Below are 15567 nucleotides of genomic sequence, written 5' to 3'. Positions count from 1 at the left end.
AAATTCCTTCTCCTGGCTTATAGCGAGAAAACAAAACAAAACACCAGCACCAATTCTAATAAGAACTGTGAAGAATAAAACACAAACGAGCTTTGTTTCATTCAGGAAAGGATGAACAAGGAAAACCCAATCAACACAGAGCAAGGGGGAAAACCAAAAACTCTGTGGAAATATTTTTCTATAGCAAAGAGAGAAAAATATTGACTCAAGTGATAAAAACTCAATTCAAAATAATGCATATGGGCAAAGCACATACAGGATGGAGTCAAGAGTTTAAGGGTATAACTTTTCTTCTAAGTAAAACATAAGTTTCATTTGATATGGTCTTTCATGATAAGAAATAACCAAAAGCTTAAAAGTAGATCAAAAAAACAAAACAAAACAAAACAAAACAAATACAAAAAACAAAATCTTAAGCATCTTTTTTAAAAACCTAATTACACAAATAGTTATAAACAACCGGAAGAGCAAACTAATCACATAACTCTCCCCAGTGCTATTCTTTTCCCCTAAGATCTGCCTCGAAGAGGAACATCTCTGTCGCATACTGTTTTGGATGTATAGCTAACTTGGTGTCTCTTTTGTACAATTCTATTCCAATTAATCTGCTCTTCTGCCAGAAATATATAGAATGTCCCAAGTTGAAAGCCCCAGGTGATGGAGAGGGGATGCTAAAAGGATAAAGAACCATCTGAACAAAAATAAATCTCATCACTTACTTTGTTATACAGCCTGATTTTTAAGGAGGATTTTATTACTTACAGAGCATGCAAGCACCATTCTACATTCCCTCGTATCTAAAAGAGAAAGCAACACACACAGATACCTGGGATTTTGCTTTCTTGGCAGGACAAAATTAAAGCCCTGGAACTCCAACATCCTCTTGCAAACACGGATGTCGATACCAGTATTTTTCCAGCCTATCCAAGCTACATTTTGCTACACACAACAGTGACTGTCTCCTTCATCTTTAAGTCAAGGCTGCATTACTTAATATCATTTAACCTCCTCGAATATATTAAGTTTCAAGTGACAATTTTTAACTGGGGAGTGAGAAGGAGGAGTTGCTCTCATCAAATTCTGGTTGTATGAAATAAGCTAATTTGTACACTCACCATATGTCTTAAACACTAATTAAAAAATGTCACTTTCTTCAAACATTAAAATGTAATCAGCCTAGTAAATAAAATATTCTCGAGTTTTCTTGCCTTGGTGATAATTTAAAGAGTGTTTATCTCAAGGTAACCTCTCTGTTTTGATTACCAAGGAAGATTTTTGATTTGAAAAGGGGGAAAAAAAGGAGATATTGGGGGCTGGGGGAGTGAGAAAAGAAAACCACAACTGTACGACGTAGCTGCACAAAGGAAAATAAGATAAAGCGGGTTTTTAAGGACCCATAGTCTTGTTACCCTAAGGCAAATCCAGCCAATCAATACCACCCATTGACGGTCTACCATCTGCCATGCTACCCAGAGATGTGGCTAAACAGACCTGTTCCATATGACCGTAGCCGGCTCATTTTCAGTCGATTAGGGCAGTTCCAGAGCATTCACATGCAATAGCACAAAATTCCAAGTCCGACTGAGTCTCTCTCTTCACACCAGTCCTTCCGAGCACAGCTGCAGACCTTTCCTCCTGTTCTGGGTGTCTGGATTACCTCTTCTTGCCCCTCAATTGAATTAGCAAAATGGGGTGGGAAGGTAGAGCAAACAGACACACACACACACACACACACGCGCACACACACACACACACACACACACACACACGCAGATAATTGCTGGTCCTTCTTCAGTGCCATGCACAAATCAGGAATTCCATGTGCTCTGCCCTAATATGATTATGGCACACAATTTAAATAGCGTCATCAGTGACTATGACCTGACATTTTCCTGTGGTTCAATTTCTTTTTATCCTCTCCCTCTTCCTTTGAAAAATAAACCTAAACTGCTGGCATTTCTTCCTTTAGGGAAAATACAATCAGTATGCCCAGACAGTTGTATATGAAATTTAAGGGCTTTTGACAAAATTTAAAGTGTAATTTTCCTTTGATGAATTGTGGTGCTGTTTTTGTTTTTTGTGTTCCTGCAGAAACATTAAATTGAATTTTATAGGAAAGTGCAAACATACCACACAGACAAGAAATATGCACCAGACTGACATGGAGTGTACCAGAAGGATCAGGAATCCACTGTTGATGTTCTCTTAGAGATATATGACCTGACAATGTGATGCCTTTTTCTTTCCTAAGTACTTTTGTTTACAATGGATTGTGAGAAAGAGCTAGAAGAATGCTACTGTGTGGGGAAATGTAGACAAATGACTGTCTAGTCCACTTAAACTGCCAAGAATTCACCTGTGCAGGTAAACTAATGTAGAGGTCGATTCACATTTGATCTTCCAGTTTTCTTTCCATACTACTAAGCCTTATGCTAGAACAGCAGCTGAAAGCACGTCTTTTCCAGAATCAATGTGCCTTTGACTGTACTCTTAAAGCACTAGGATATCTTTCTGGGAAAAAGAATTTAAGAGATAAGAAAACTGCTTTATCGTAAGCAAATTCTGAAAAAGGTAAATATACAGTTATCCCTCCCCCCACTCCCCACCCCCCAAAAAAGAAAATCTAATTTAGTGGAGTCCCTATCTGGACTTTTCCCTAATATATCCTCCATTATAACCTAAGAAAACTCAGTGGGGTCAACATACAAACACAGAGATTTCTGAAGATCCCTGCATGAAGAGGTTTTGAGGGCCTTTTCATTTGAGTTCAGGTGAGCTTTACCAAAAATTTAAAATAGAAAAGAAAAGAAACAAACAAAAGTTTGTTTGCAGATAAATCTAATATACAGATAAATCTTTACCCTTCAAAGGCCACTGAGTGATGAAGTATAGAGTAGCTACTCATTCCATTAAAGGATACAGTGCTTGTGTTTAATCAGATTAATACAGTTTTTGAAAATAATTCAACATAGAATTTTTTAAAATTTTGGACTTTCTAATTCTGAAACTATGAATAAAGAAATAGATGTATTATAAAAGGCAAGGAAGGTTATTTGTAGAAGGAGGAGGAGGTGAAGGAGGGAAATTTAAAAGGGAGGGAAGGAGAGGAGGAAAAGAAGAAATAAAGAAATAATAGGACTTATAAAGTGCAAATAAAAACTGCTATTTTTATTTTTATTAGAAGTCTACTGTATACTACACACTGCACTAGGCACTTGACATGCACAATTTTACACAACATCAGAGTAGTGACAACTGTTATATGTAAGCATTCTTCTAGAAAGGTATCTTCTTCATCTAAAAGGAAGATCTTCCCCCATCACTTCATAGAAGAATATGCTTAGTAAATATCTGTTGAATGAATAAAGAAGATAGGCATGGACTAGAAGAAAAAGGAAATGGAGGATGAAAGACATGCTCAATTTTTTCTCAACTAAAATTGATCAACAGACTTCTTTGTGATGTGCTTCAACTAGGTATGTCCTCAAAATGTATCTCATTTAATCTATCATTATGACCAGGCTGTAAATTTGGAGTTAGAGAGAGACAAAGGATTCAACCTGGAAAACAAAAAATCTTACAAGGCAGGATGAGTACCTGATTGAGTTCCCAGCCTCATCCCCACTTCCTCTTCCAAACTTGGCAAAACTTCTTACGTAGAGCAGCTCAGCTGCTCAGCAAACATTGGTTGAATGAACGTCTATGTCCTCAGCCATGCACAGCACAGAGCCTAGCTCGAGATGCACTCAGATCAATAGTTAACACTCACCATCACTACACATATTAACCCAAAGCCTATTTCATTAGATTCAGCTAGGGGTCACTGAATACCTTCTTAGGGGAAAATAACATGCGAGGCTCCCTAAGCCTCAGTTTCCTTATCTGTAAAAATGGGTATAATAGTACTAATCTTAAGGTTTGTTGCTAGAATTAAAACACATATAGGCTTGGCAAAGGCAGCACTCTAAATGGTAGCTATCATTATTAATATGGAGAATAGGGAAAAACTGTATGAATTGGTACCTAGCTACAAGATAATTCAATCATGTTGAAGAAGATACAATTCAAAAACTCTCAAAACAATTAGAGAATAAGGCAATAATAATGAAGAAAGGCTGAACAGTCAATTCCAGTTCTAATGAAAAATACCTGCTTCAAATAAATGTTTCCTTAATCCCGTGGGCAAAGTTCAGTGCTAAATTCTTAGTGTGAAGAATAAAAAGAAATATACAAATCATAGTACCCACATTCAAAGAGCTTATAACCTGGTTGAAAAAGCTTTCCTTATTATGCATGATCCTAGTAGTGTAAGGAAGAATGTTAGAAGTAATAGTATCGAAATAAGAATAGTATCAAAATAAAATACTGAAATTTATTCTTTTTTTTTTTTAGATTCCACATATAAGCAATATCATATGGTATTTGTCTTTCTCTGTCTGTCTTATTTCATTTAACATAATACCCTCCAGATCTATCCACATTGTCACAAATGGCAAGATTTCATTCTTTTTTATGGCTGAGTAATATTTCATTGCATTCATAAAGTATGTAAAAGTCTAATCACTTTGTTGTACACCTGAAGTTAATATAATATTGTATATCAACTGTAATTGAAAAATTAAAAAATTTAAAAAAATGAAGGATTGTCGATGGTAAGGATGTCATCTGCAGTGATGAGGGAAGGCTTCATGGAAGAAGCTGGAACTGAGGCGAGGCTTAAAGAGTGATAGGATTTGTCTAGGAAAATGCAGGGTATTTCATATAAGAACAAAGGTGAGGGAGGAGGGCTGAAAGGGGAAAACGTCAGATAGTTCATTTGAACTAGACCCCTCCAAGGTTTCCTCTGAATTTAGTCCAAACTCTTCCATTTTTTAAAAGTTATAAATATAGGAATATTATATGATGATTGTGAAGGAACAGACCTCTTATTCAGTAAGTACTTTTATAAAATGAACAAGAAGTAATATTTATTTGAGCATTCACTATGTGTCAAACATTGCACTAGGTACTTTGCCCATAAATCTCATTTAATCTCTTAACTCCAAGATTTCCAATAAGGAAACTAATGACTAGAGAATTTAAGTGATTTCCTGAAGATCACACAGTTAGTAAGGGGAAAATTTAGGTTTCAAACTTTTGTGTCCAGCCTTAGTCCACACTGTTTTCACTATAAATACTACTTATATAGAAAAAATGTAGATCTAAAAAAATTTAATTCTTATTCTGTGTGTTATTGTATGCTGAGAAACCAACATCTGAGTAGTGTTGTCGACATTTGCTGACACCAAAAACAATAACAGAAAAACTCAACTACCTATGCCTGCAATTTCATTATTCTGACACCAGGTGATGATAGAATCCTGGTCCTGAAACTAAAAAGAGCCTACTTTTGCCTGCTATTATTTTGTGTGTGCTATTCCCTCCTTCATCTCCACAAGTGGAGGAAAGAGTGCCCAATCTTCAGGTGTGGCATCACTACTAAAGCCCCATGACATTAATCTTTCCAAATATTTTCCAAATTTTATTGATCAAAATTTCAACTGTGAGCTTAATTCTAAACTTCAACAATTTTCAAACAATTCTATTACAGATCATTTTCAATTAATTTTAGTTCTTTGTTACTTTCACACTGTACTGTGAGCTTGTAGGGTAGAAATTGTGTGTTATTGGCCTTATAATCTCAGCATGTAGAATATCAGTATCTAGAACATAGGGGGCACTCAGTAAAAGAACGTAAATAATTGATTCCGAATAGTTTAGAAAAACTTTTGAACCAAATGCTTAGGGCACAATTATTTGGTACTTTATTCATTAATACATAACTCTATCGAGTCACCCTTAATGTTGAATTATTATAAAAAGCTCTTTCTTGAGATTGGTCATCAGCAGAAGCATTTCTCTCAGTGGACAGACACTTCCTTCTGCCTTAGCCATGGACAGTCTTCATTCATGATAAGCCCTGCCCTGCTCAGTAGCTTAGTTTACCTTTTCGGTCTTCTTATGTCCAGGAAAGTTGCTTCCTTTCTCTAAGGGAGGTGAAGAAAAAACATGAAAAACAAGAGAGGAATGCTATATAACTGTCGGAAAGAGGTGACTCTCCACTTGACCTTTTTTAGTTCTTCCCCTGTCTGACTCTGAAGCTGGGGTGGGGATTGGAGGATTTGATTTAACTACTTTTCAGCAGAAGAGTAAAGTTACACATTAGTGCTGAGTAGCTCATTTCCCTTAGCAACTCCTTAGCAACGCCAGCTTCAAGTTCAAAATACCTCCTTGAAAAGGATCACATCTTTAACGAAGATGAGTATTTTTTTTTTAATGTATGGTTTTTGAACAGACATTTTACCATTATAATCCCCCAAACCTTGTAGGCTACAAATACCTATTTCATGCTAATCTTCCTTTAAAATAATGATATTATGAAGCAACCGTAATGATGCTGGTCTCCTGTAAAATCTCAGTCCCTGGAAAAGCCCTGGTCTTACTCTGAAATTATTCAAAAATATAAAATTTTTATTTTATCAAGTCACCTTAATCCTAGGTTATTATAGAAATTACACTTAAGTTCTTTTAAAAGGGTTATTGATATTGACCTCCCTATTCAGTTTGCTCCCTTACTGAGAAGAGTGAAGAACAGTTTTTAAACCTACATTAGGGTTTTACAAACTATATTAAGTGTAACCTAAGGTTCTTTGGACAGTTTAAAGAAAAATATAAAAAAGAATTCCAACTTTACCCCCAAACTGGTACTTACTGATTTTATTATTTGATACCTACCTTTCCAACTTCATAATCCATAAAATGGACATAAAATAGTCAAATAATCATCACATTTAATTGTTTTTACATTGTCAATGAAATGAGAATGCTTGCAAAAGGCTTTGCTAGCCTTCTATAACCCTAGGAATATAAATTGTGTATGTCATATATCTTATGTATGTCATTAAAACTTCTGTCTTGTTTAGAAATTTTCAAACTCTTTGTTTATCTTAAAGGTTTCAAAACTCAAATAATATACAAACTTCTGCTTGAAATTTGTTCTTTATTGTCTATTAGCACATGGGTACCTCAAGGCACAAGGAAATAAAATTCACAAGGGCTTAGAACAGTAATTTCAATGAACTTCTTCACTGCTAAAAATTTATTATCATGTAGGACTACATTATGTGTGCCAATTCCAAGATATGGATAGCTAAAAAACAATTTTTTTCCACCTGTATCTTTTATTTGGTATCAGCAGATAGCCAAAGTGTGCCATCCACCTGACATGAAGCTAAGGTTATACCAAAAAATAATGGCTCTTAGACATAGTAAATGCTCGATGTGTGTTCCTGAAAGTAAGATATATTTAAAATTACTAGAGAACACGCCAGGAGAAGCCAGGAAATCTTAAGGCTAGTTCTATCTCTACCACTAATAACTCTATGACCTTGTGCAAATCACTTCTCTTCTGTGGATCAGAATCTTCCTGAGTAAATAAGAAATGAAACTAGATGATTTCTGAAGTCTCTGCTAGCTTTAATATGTCAGAGTCTATAAATAAATAGTTTTTAATTAGCAAACAAAATTTTCAGTAAGATTAACTCCAATTTTCAACTGATTTCACAGTGCAAAAATACTGGCTAAAGGGAAATCAAGCTTTTGAATGAGATTTTAAAATCTGCCTCCAATGAAGAGGCAGGTTAGTATTATGTTCCAATCTCTAGTCTGATCACCAAAGTTATTTTAATAAAATACATAACTGGAGATGGTTGGGTAAAATCATTAGAATGAAGGGCGTTGACCAGGACCTTGATTAAGTCCAGACACTCACTGAATTTCAGTGTTGTCTTACTTGAAATGGGCAATAATAACGCCTAAAGTTGTGAGCCTTGGATGAGATAATGCATGTAAGGCATATACTATAGAGCATATGATATTCTGTTAACTATTCAAAATGTTAACTACTTTTTCTGAAACACATGAAACTGTTTTTATAAGGCAACAGCAGACAAATACTGTCAACCTATGTTCTGTTACTCTTCTGCCTAAACATTCTTCCATGATCCTTACTCCTTATATCAAGTCCAATTACTCATTTAAGGCTCTTTACAACCTGGCCTTCATTTAAGCTACCTGACCCCACTGGGACATTCCGCTCTATATATACAGCTCCAGACATGCCAGTTCATTTTCCCATATTGCTTGGCCCTTCTACCCCATGCCTTTGTTCCTTCCATTTGGAATGCTTTCTCTCCCTGTAATATTATACTCATCCTTCAAAGCTTCAACCTCATAAAGCAAAATTAGCTGCTTCATTACTTGAGCTTTTATAGACATCTATTCTTCCTCCTTCCATAGACTTCATGCTAGAGTATCACCAGAATTATTTACAGGTCTGTCTCTCTGAGTTGTTTTCAAGATATTCCAGGGCAAAGACCATTCTTATTTGTCTTTGTTTCCCTCTAGTTGAGTACAGTGGCTGTCTGATAGTTGGCACCCAAGAAATATTTGTTAAAGTAAAATGAATATATTCACATGGCGAGCTAATATATGGCTTCCTTTAGAAATAAGTGGTAAACAGATGAATCTCAAAGAAGACCCCCCTCAAAATGAACTTTTGGAATCTACCCCTCCACAGAATCTATTTTCTGATATGAGAAATTTCTGCCAAAGGTAGGTCTTTTTCTTTCTAGAAATGTTCAAGTGACTAAAATCAGAAATTCTAAAGTAGAAGTCGCTTTCCAGGGCAAATCCATTGAACTGAAGCCATGAGCTTTCAACAGAGACATTGTTTTATGGCTAGAGATGACAATGCTCTGACTGCAACCTTATTTAGCGAATATGATGTGAGGGTTTGCACACAGAATTTGTGCTTCTATAGCTGAAGGGCTCTTCAGTTATAGAAAACATCAATAAGGCTTGGACGATGTGAAAGGTATGGAAAATAAAAGGGTACTGCTGATGTTATAGTCTGGAGTACTAATTTATCATCTGCCTACTTTCCCATATTCTTTGTAATCAGGACTCAGGAAAAACTCTAGGAATTACAAGAGCTTAAGAGAATTAATCGTATATTCTAAATATTATTTAACTAATGTTACTGTCTATATAGACACTAACAATTAATATTTAATGTATGTGTGCATATGCATAAAATTACATTATATAATTATTATATATGTATATGTGTGTGTGTGTGTGTGTGTGTGTGTGTGTGTAATAATTAGTTTAGAGGGAGAGTAAGTAGTCCTGCACTATAGGAATATCAGGCTATTTAGCCAGTTTGTAGTTTCAGAGGAATTACTTTCAATTTTTTTTCCAGTAAGTGCTTTTTTCTAAATAAAATCTTACAAAAATCTCTAGCATACAAAATAAAACAGTGTTGGTCTCCTGGTTGGGAAAAAACTAGGCCCCACTAAACATTCACTCCACATTCACACACTTCCTGGAGCACTCTGAGGAACTCAGCATCCAGTGAGGAAATCAATCTAATCTAGTCTAAATGATACTATAGTAGGAAAAAAGTGAATTGAGAATCAAAAACTTGGGTTCTAGTATCAGTGCTACCACCCTTAGGCCCAAGCCTCCTTGTCTACTACATCTAATTCAAAGCATTTGGTAATTGCTCTCCAGAATTCCAAATGGGATGTCTCAGTTTCTGAGGTTTCTCAAACACATATGATAACAGTGTTTATTCCTCTTATACTTTCTATCTACCTTCAAGCTTCACAATTAATCGACTTCCCAATCATTTTTTACATACAGAAACCAAAGTACAACACTAACACTGAGGAGGCTTAGTGTTGACATCACAGGTTTCACAAGAACCCAGAGAGGGCTGGAAAATAAAATAAATCTGGTGTCTTGATCTTGTTCTTCAAGATATACCTCTGTCCAGGCAAGAAAAGTTGTCTGTAAGCTTCTCAAGAGTCTTGTCAACCACCTTATACCCACTGCTACTGCCTTGGTTCAAGTCTGCTTCTCTCTCCTGGATTATTATCATCACCATATCTTTACCTCCAGTTTTGACTGAATCCTATTTACCAGTCACAGTGACCTTTCTAAAATGACAACATAACCATGTCATTTTCTTGATTAATATCAGTCAACATCCATCCCCTCTTTGGCTGAGATTTTCAATGAGTGGCCTGTGAAGGGGTAAGCAGCAGACCTCCAACAGATTTCATAAGTCTACAGGACATTGTCTCATGACACAAATATATGTAAGTTCATTGTCTTCTTTTGCATGTCTGTTTTTCTTATTTGAGCTTGAGCTTCTTTAGGATGGGACTCATATCTGATTCATAATAAGCGATGGTTGAATAAATTAACAAATGCAACCTTCCCTAAACAAAGCTTTCAAATATCTGCTTTTCTCATTTTTAAGCTGCAAAAAAGCTATAGCTAGCTCTGTTTCATTTGCAAAGTACTTTCATATAGTAACTGCTATCTATTGAGCATTTACTGTTTCAGGCACGAGTCTTAGCTCTTTACATTCATTAACTCAATATCGCAATAATCCTATATGGTAGGTACTATTTTTTTATCCCTGCATTGACATATGAGGACAGCTATGGCAGAGTGAGGTTAAGTACCATACACTCAATCATTACAATCATTCAACAAAGACGGAGTGTTTACCGTGCTATTCTCACAGCCAAATATGAGAAAAACAGGATATGTAAAATCATCACTTTGAAATATAGGTCAAGGAGAAACCATGTCTTGTTCATCCATAGGAGTCTCTGGAGTATCCAGAATAGAATCAAGTTTAATAAATATCTGTTGAATCAGTGTTGAATTGGTGCTCTTGAAGTCTGGTAGTGGGGCTTTCTGCATCAACCATTTTCCTTGACTAATGTTTGAGAGAAGGGACCCCTCCTTCTCTTGATCAAACCAAGACAATTTTGAGAGTGCAAAGAGGATCTATCAATAATAATAGAGACAAGAGGCATAAACCGTCACTGTCCAAGGCAAACCAAGTTACATGGTCACATTACCTATGATCAACTTAACCTGATATCTACTTATGGGTATTGACAAAGTGCCTGGCTAATACGTGCTGGTGTGGACAACCTTGCTAAGATACTTAGCATAGCAACGTGTGAGAAGCATTGGTTAAAAAAAAAAAAAATCTATTATCCAGGAAGTCCTTTTATACTCACACTGTACAAGAATACTCTCTGGAATTATATTTGGGGAAACAACTGTTTAGGTAAATAAAAAATATACACTTTTGAATGTGTCTTTGTACAAGCTATTCTCTCTGCCTGGAACACAATTTCCCCTGCTTCTTCAACTTGGAGAACACATACGCATTCTTTAAAATCAAGTTCAAGTAGTAATTCTTATAAATTCATTCAGCAAATATTTATTGAGCACCTACGATATGCCAGACACTAGGGATTCAACACCAAACAAGGTACACAAATCCTCTGCCTCGAGAGTTTCATTCGACTGAGAGCAGACAGTAAAGCTCCCCAATTTCCCCTGGACAGAATTAGCAGTTCCCTACCTGACCTTTCACAGAACTTGTTCTTCAGATTACTCCATTCCTAAGGGAATCACAATTACTGTCTTCCATGCCTGCTTTCCACTTAAGACCATGAGCTCTTTGAGGGCAAGAAACCGTCTTCATCTGTGTCCCCCATGACGGACACAGTGCTGGGTTACCTAATCGAATTGAAGGCCACGTGCTTTCTCTCTCATAATGCCATGCCTTGCTAACATTCCCCTTAAGCTCACTACTTGACTTCTGAATATTTTAAAATCACTAAGCAGTTCCTTGGCACCCACATGTACTGTTCTTAGCACTGGGATAGGGGATGCAGCAAGAATGTGACATAGTTCGGGATCTTTGAGCAATTAAAATCAGACTAGGGAGCCCAGGTTTACCGAGGAGAACAAAAACAGAACATAATCGAGGGCTAGATTTTGTGGGTCAGACCCAAAACATCCCCGAAGTTTAGAGAAATGAGATGTGATTATGTTCCCAGGAACAAAAGTGAACACAAGAATTACAGATTATCATTCTTCACTTTTATCCTAGCAATGCTGCTAGGGTGGCCTCTAGGGTGTACCAATCTCCAAAACCATTCCTCAGTGTGCCAGAATATACTTACATGGGCCACATTCTCTCATGCTTCTGTGCTTATGCACAAGCTGGTGCCCTGCCTGGGATGCCCCTATGCCCCTTGTGTGTCTGATGGTCATTAAGATTCAACTCAAATGTCACCTCCTTTGTGAGACCAACACTGACTTTCCCAGGAAGAACTGACCATGCTTTCACTGTGTGTCTAATCTTGCTCCTTCCTTACATACATACCCATCATGCCCTGTCTTCACATAAAATTGTATCCATTATTTATTGATCTAGATGCCCATCTCCCCTACTAGGCTGTGAACTTGTTGAAGGCAAAGAGCCTGATTCATCTCTGTATCTCAAGCACAATGCTTGGTAGAGTTTGTGGATGGACAGATGGAAGAATGGATCAACATACAGACGGAGTCAGTTATAATGAGCTGGTATGATCTCCAAATCCCCTCAAAAAGCATAAGCAGATATAACCTCATGTGGTCTAGTGAGAGTTTGGAAGTGTAGAGATCTGGGTATTAATTCTGAATTCATGTCTTATAGTCATTAAGCAAGTCATTTAATCTCTCCGAACCTCAAGTAGTCTTATCTATTAAATGAGGATAAAGCATGAAATCCCTACCTCACACAATAATGACTGGGAATTTTAAATGAGATAATAGAAAATGTTGTTTTAATATAACATGATTTCAGGGGGAAAAGAAGATCAGCCACAGAAATGTTATTTGGAGATATTTTTAATGGAGGCCAGTACTTCTTTTCTTTCCAACTGACACAGCGCTGTGCTTTTCCTAAGTCTATTAACAGAACAAATAGTTGACAAACCTCTGTGTTGAGAGTCTCTGGGGTGATTTTCTTTTTCTCTTGCTAGATGGGAGAAAGAGGATTTGTCCTCTTTATGGGTCTGGGGTTTCAACTCTCAAGGTCGAAACATTTTTGATGGCCTTGAACTAATTTCGGCCACCATCGACAGAATGGGAGTGGAAAAATCCCTACCACATCTGCCTTGTCAGGGGGTGGAGGAAAGAACTTTCTAAATAGCCTCATTATTGGTCCCAGCTGAATTCTGCTCCTGTTCCATGATGCCAGCAAAAGCATTTTAGTAAGATGCTGCCAGCATCAAAAGCAGATCCACTTACGGTTTCCTGTAAGCATATCTGCAGTGGCAGAAGGTGGCGGGCAGCCAGGTGTGAGTGTGCGTGCTAAAAATCTCCAATACGTCAAACTGGAAGAACAATTTACGAAATGAAATTCAACGTTCTATTTCTACTCCAAGAACTCAGTTTCAGGCACCGGAAATTCAGCTGGGTAATTCAGCTCCAAGTCTCTGCTGTTTTACTGAATCAAGAATCTCAGAGAAAAAGTTCCTCTGCATGCTTCTGGCTTGAATGTACCCCACCCCACCCCAACAGGACATTCCAAATTAGGGGTCACTGGACTCTGTTTGCATAGATTCAGGGATAAATGCTTATTTACTACTTTTTCAATTATTTGCCCAATTTGGAGTTAACTGTGGTCATGGGGCAAAGATTGTCACATGTCCACCAAATCCTGTTTCCTTTTCTGCCTGGCCACCCAGTGAGACCACAGTGGTGCTGAGTAACTGAGTTTGGGTATACGTGCTGCCGAAGCGAGCACAACTGCATTTTGGAACGTGAGTGGAAGTGATCACTTCTAAGCCTGGTCCCTAAACAACTTCTGTACAATGCTCCATCTTCTCTCTTCCCTTGCCTACCAAGCAGATGCAGAGAGTACAAGAGAGAACCCTGGTGGGGATAGGTCCCTGAATGACTGACTGTGTGGACCACAGCCTCTTGCAGACTCATGTTGAACTGCGACATGAGTAAGAAATAACCTTGACTGTGTTAAGCCTCTGAGATTTGAGGGTTGCTTGCTACAGTAATTCATCTGTTCTGACTAATACAAACTGTTCCTTCCATTTTTTCAAATGACAATGTCAGACCAAGTGTCTTAGAAATTATTGTATCACATCTTCCTTAGAAGCCTCAGTGGCACACTTAGTATGGAACACTTTAGTATAGCTCTATATACTACTAACTCCTAAAAAGTGAAAGGGACTAGTGCAGAAAGGTAGGGGAGGTGGGTATGGGGAGGAAGGAGAGATGAGGAAGGCCACATTTTCTCAAGGATCAGTGTCCTCATGAATATAAGTTTTATATATACCTTATAATAACACTATGAGATCGACAGAAACACCACCACTTTAAACAGGAGGAAACAGAGGCTCAAGCAGGTTGATGTCCATAACCTCTGATTGAGCCTGCTTGGCCTCTGCCATTTCCTACTAATCTCAGCACCAGCACCTTCCAACAGCCTCCCGTGGACAGACCTTCTCATAACTTCCACCTGCCTCTCTGATGCCCAAACACCAACCTCAGAATCCCTATTGTTATTATGCTTTCCATGCTGGGACCCCAAATGCCAGGTTTTTAAATGACTCTTAAACAACCAAGTCCCTTGGACATGGGTTTCCCTATCTGGCTGTTCCTCCGCAGGTGGCCTTGACCAGCAATTGTTCTCCTGTATCTGGCCTCACCCTTTCAATCCCTGGTGGCATCTTCTGAAAAAAAATCCACCCACCCCTCCAGCCCATTCTAACTACAGAAAAGGGTCAGAAAGATGTTTTTAAGAAGCCAACACTTGAGAGAATGTTGAAATTAAATAAAGTTTCAAAAACATATCAAAAGTCATTTTTTTAAATCACAAACAGAAGCTATGGTGATCGTCTTGGAATATAAAAGAGAAGACTTCCAAAGGCAACAATGGTTTCTCTCTTTAACTTAATTTGGCCAGTTTCTAAGAATTTGCATTAGGTACCTCCTCTCTGCTCCTATAGATTCTTTTTCCTTTCCACTATTACAGCACTTTTCACATTATAATGACTAGTGTATGGGTCTTTCTTTCCTGTTACATTGAGAATTCTTCAAGGCCAAGGACAATGTTTGATTCTCTTTTTTTATTCTAGTGCCTGGTAGTATGCCAGATAATTCTTGAGCTGCTGATTCATTTCAAGGTGGCTTGTAGTCACAAAACTGCTCAGTTTTTTTGCTGTGGAACCCTTGAGACTTGCTTTGGGTCAGCATCATCAGCTGTGAAATGGGGGCTATGACTGCACCCAGCCCGCTTCACAGAGAAACAGCCAACCCTGAGTAGGAACCAAATACAATCATTCGAATGGATCTGAAGCATCACTGCTGCTCGCTAAGGTTTAACTGATTATTCTATTGTCTAGCATTTGGAGAACAAGGTCTGTGGGAGGATGTGAGAGGTGCTGGCTGGCTATGTGGGTGGGTGCCCTTTCTTGTTTCCTGGTTTCTAGTGCCCTGAGTGATCCAAGGAGCCTGTCTGTCCTCGGCAGTAGAGGACATTTGGTGGTTAACACTGTAGAAGTAGTATTACCATTCTGCTAACACCTGCAGACCAGCAGTTGGCATTCTTTTATTTCAAGAACTTTATGAGGCATAAGGCCATAC

General features: G+C 37.7%; 1 protein-coding gene across 1 annotated transcript in view; it reads right to left on the bottom strand.

Moving 5' to 3' along the window:
- ELAVL4 (ELAV like RNA binding protein 4) overlaps positions 1-1582 on the bottom strand; it is a 95175-nt gene extending 93593 nt beyond the window's left edge. The window contains exon 1 of the mRNA XM_011367675.1: positions 1492-1582. Within this exon, the coding sequence (XP_011365977.1) occupies positions 1492-1500 (9 nt within the window). The 5' untranslated portion in view covers positions 1501-1582. The remainder of the gene's footprint in view (positions 1-1491) is intronic.
- Positions 1583-15567: the final 13985 nt, after the last annotated feature.

This window comes from Pteropus vampyrus, unplaced genomic scaffold, assembly GCF_000151845.1.
Source record: "Pteropus vampyrus isolate Shadow unplaced genomic scaffold, Pvam_2.0 Scaffold135, whole genome shotgun sequence".
NCBI lineage: Eukaryota > Metazoa > Chordata > Mammalia > Chiroptera > Pteropodidae > Pteropus > Pteropus vampyrus.
This window is presented reverse-complemented; position numbering and strand designations above follow the sequence as displayed.